General features: G+C 42.5%; 1 protein-coding gene across 1 annotated transcript in view; it reads left to right on the forward strand.

The window, feature by feature from the left end:
* Window positions 1-2,500, forward strand: part of LOC137980031 (cilia- and flagella-associated protein 36-like) — an 11,747-nt gene that overhangs the window by 6,879 nt on the left and 2,368 nt on the right. The window contains exon 5 of the mRNA XM_068827356.1: window positions 2,026-2,425. Within this exon, the coding sequence (XP_068683457.1) occupies window positions 2,026-2,425 (400 nt within the window). The remainder of the gene's footprint in view (window positions 1-2,025; window positions 2,426-2,500) is intronic.

Genomic DNA, 2,500 nt, shown 5'->3' on the forward strand with positions numbered 1-2,500 from the left:
CGGATTGCCTAGCTGAAAGTCTAGCGATCCGAAAATTATAGGGATCAAAACTTACGTTTTCGAAAATTTCAGCCAGAAAAAAGGCTCCCGAAAATTATAGGTGACGTTTTAGGGTAAAAATCCGTTAAAAATGGGCAATTATACCATTTTTCAGATGTTCGAAAATCCTAGGAGAGGCAGGCAAGCAAGAAATTTTACTACAGATGTTCCGAAAATTCTAGATTTCAAATCGTCTTCCGAACAGATCTTTTCCGAAAATTGACGTTGGGTGCCCCTGAGAGTTACCTGCGTCTGGGCTAGATATGTGTGATCTGTCTGGTCTGACCTCTGTCTATCTTTAGTCTCTTCTTGTGGGTGTTGTTTCCGTTGACGCAAGATGTGCCATTTGTTATGCACAAATGAAGCAAGGAAAACAAAGAGGGCATGCATTTTGAAATGGTGCAACCAGTCCTGAGATGTTGTTTACTCCTGGTGATGTGCTCCTCAGCGATGTTATTTCTGCCTGTTTTCTGTAATATGTCTTATTAATATCCAATTTGGATCCGATCTTGAATATGAATTATAAATTATCTCCAGGGAGTTGAACTAATTGACATGCTAATTTGTTCTGAATCCTATTCCTTACTCTGCCAGGTCTTGTGCAATAAAGTCGATGAAAGCAGTGCTAGGTGATGGAAACACTCCTGCTTTACTAACTATGGTTCTTCTTCAATGAACTACTTTGGACGTCTTTAACATTGGTTAAGGGTCCTTGTACTTTCCAAATGTTCCACTCTTTACTTACAAAAATGCACTTCGCTTATGAAAGACCCCTTAAAACGCAGACTCCCGTGAGTGAATCCTCATAGATTTACTCTGTCTAACGCCAGACGATTTTACTCGTCAATGGCTGGGATTTCTACATCCACCCAAAATGTAATGACATTCAAGTAACGACTATTGCACTTTAGACAGTGCGTGGGATGTCTCTACCCATCCGCAGATATGTGAGCTGTGTCCCAGTAAGTCTCATCAAATCTCAAAATCTGCATCTTCAAGAAGTGGCCATCTCTATCTTTCCATACAATGGAAGAAATTTCTTAACCTCTCCTTATGTCTACAAGCTGCGTGTCCCAGCATTTGTGGCACTGGATTTTCATACGAACACTTTGAGCTCTAGTATCTTAATGTCCACATTAACCGACTCCCAGTGGCCACTCATAGATTTTACTGTTAATAGCCATCTCAAGTTGCTTCTTTCTAGTTTGATTTTTTCAACGCTGTTATATATTTTTCTACCTTAAATGAAGATACCCTGCGATTGAAAACTGTAGACCACGTCTTATACCTCTTGTTCATAAAACTCTGTTGGACTTCAGGTTCACACTGTGCACTTACTCTGAATTAGAGAACTCTGACACTACAACCTGTATTTGGAAAGACCAATGCATGGAGTTCCCGATGTGTTATTAGCGAGATTAGGCACGCGCGTTTTTGAGACGCGGACGGCAACCGGAATTGATTTGTTTTCCCTTTAAAGTTGTCTTCACACAACCACATTCACATTGCTAAGTATCTTTTCTCCATTAGTGATGATTAGTATAAAAGTCTTGGGGACACCACTGTCCTGCCACTTCCGGTTGCCGGCCGCGTCTCTTGAAAAACGCGCGTGCTTAAGCTCCCAATGAGGTAGCTTAAGCATACGCGGGCGGCAACCGGAAGTGAGCTGTTTTCTCTTTTAACTTGTCCTCACACAACTACATTTACACTGCTAAGTATCTTTTCTCCATTGGAGATGATTGGTAAAAAATCTGGGAGACGCCACTGTCCTGGCGCGCGAAATGTTCTCTTCCGGTTGCTGTCCACATCTCAAGAACGCGCGTGCTTAAGTTCGAGAATGTGGCCTTTTCTCTCTCGTAAAATGTGGCAGGCTTGGCAGTGATGTCTGAGCACAGCCATAAAATATCACAAGGGGACGTTGTTGACTGTGGAACATCAGGATTGGGGCATATCGTATTTATAGAATAGTTATTTTCATGTTTGCAGGTTAATGGAAATAGCTAAGAAAGAAAAAGAAGAATTAGAAAAAGCTCTTCAAATTTCGTTAGAAGCTCAAAAGCAGCAAACAGCAGAGGCCGAGAAATTACGCACTGAAGTCAAACAATCGACAGTTCAGCCTACCTCAAAGCCCCCTTTGGTCGAAAGCAAAAAAGAGGCAAAGCCCACCCCTCCAGAGAGTAAACCAGCTCCGAAACCCTCCCCTGTGAAATCGAAATCATCCACACAGGACACCAAAGCCTCGGAAAAATCGAAGGCAACAGGCTTACCAGCTCTTTCAGGGCAACCGAAAAAAGTTGCAAATACGGCATCTGATGCAGCTGCTGGGTGGATACAAAGTGCAAAGGATGATGCTGCAGCTGGTTCTGCAGCCAAGCAAGCCGCACAGGTAAAGTTTCTATGGGAGTGTCGTGCACGCTGCACTAAGATAATCGGACACAATATATTAATTTAACTGGAACAA

Source organism: Montipora foliosa, chromosome 12 (assembly GCF_036669935.1).
Source record: "Montipora foliosa isolate CH-2021 chromosome 12, ASM3666993v2, whole genome shotgun sequence".
NCBI classification, from domain to species: Eukaryota; Metazoa; Cnidaria; class Anthozoa; order Scleractinia; family Acroporidae; genus Montipora; species Montipora foliosa.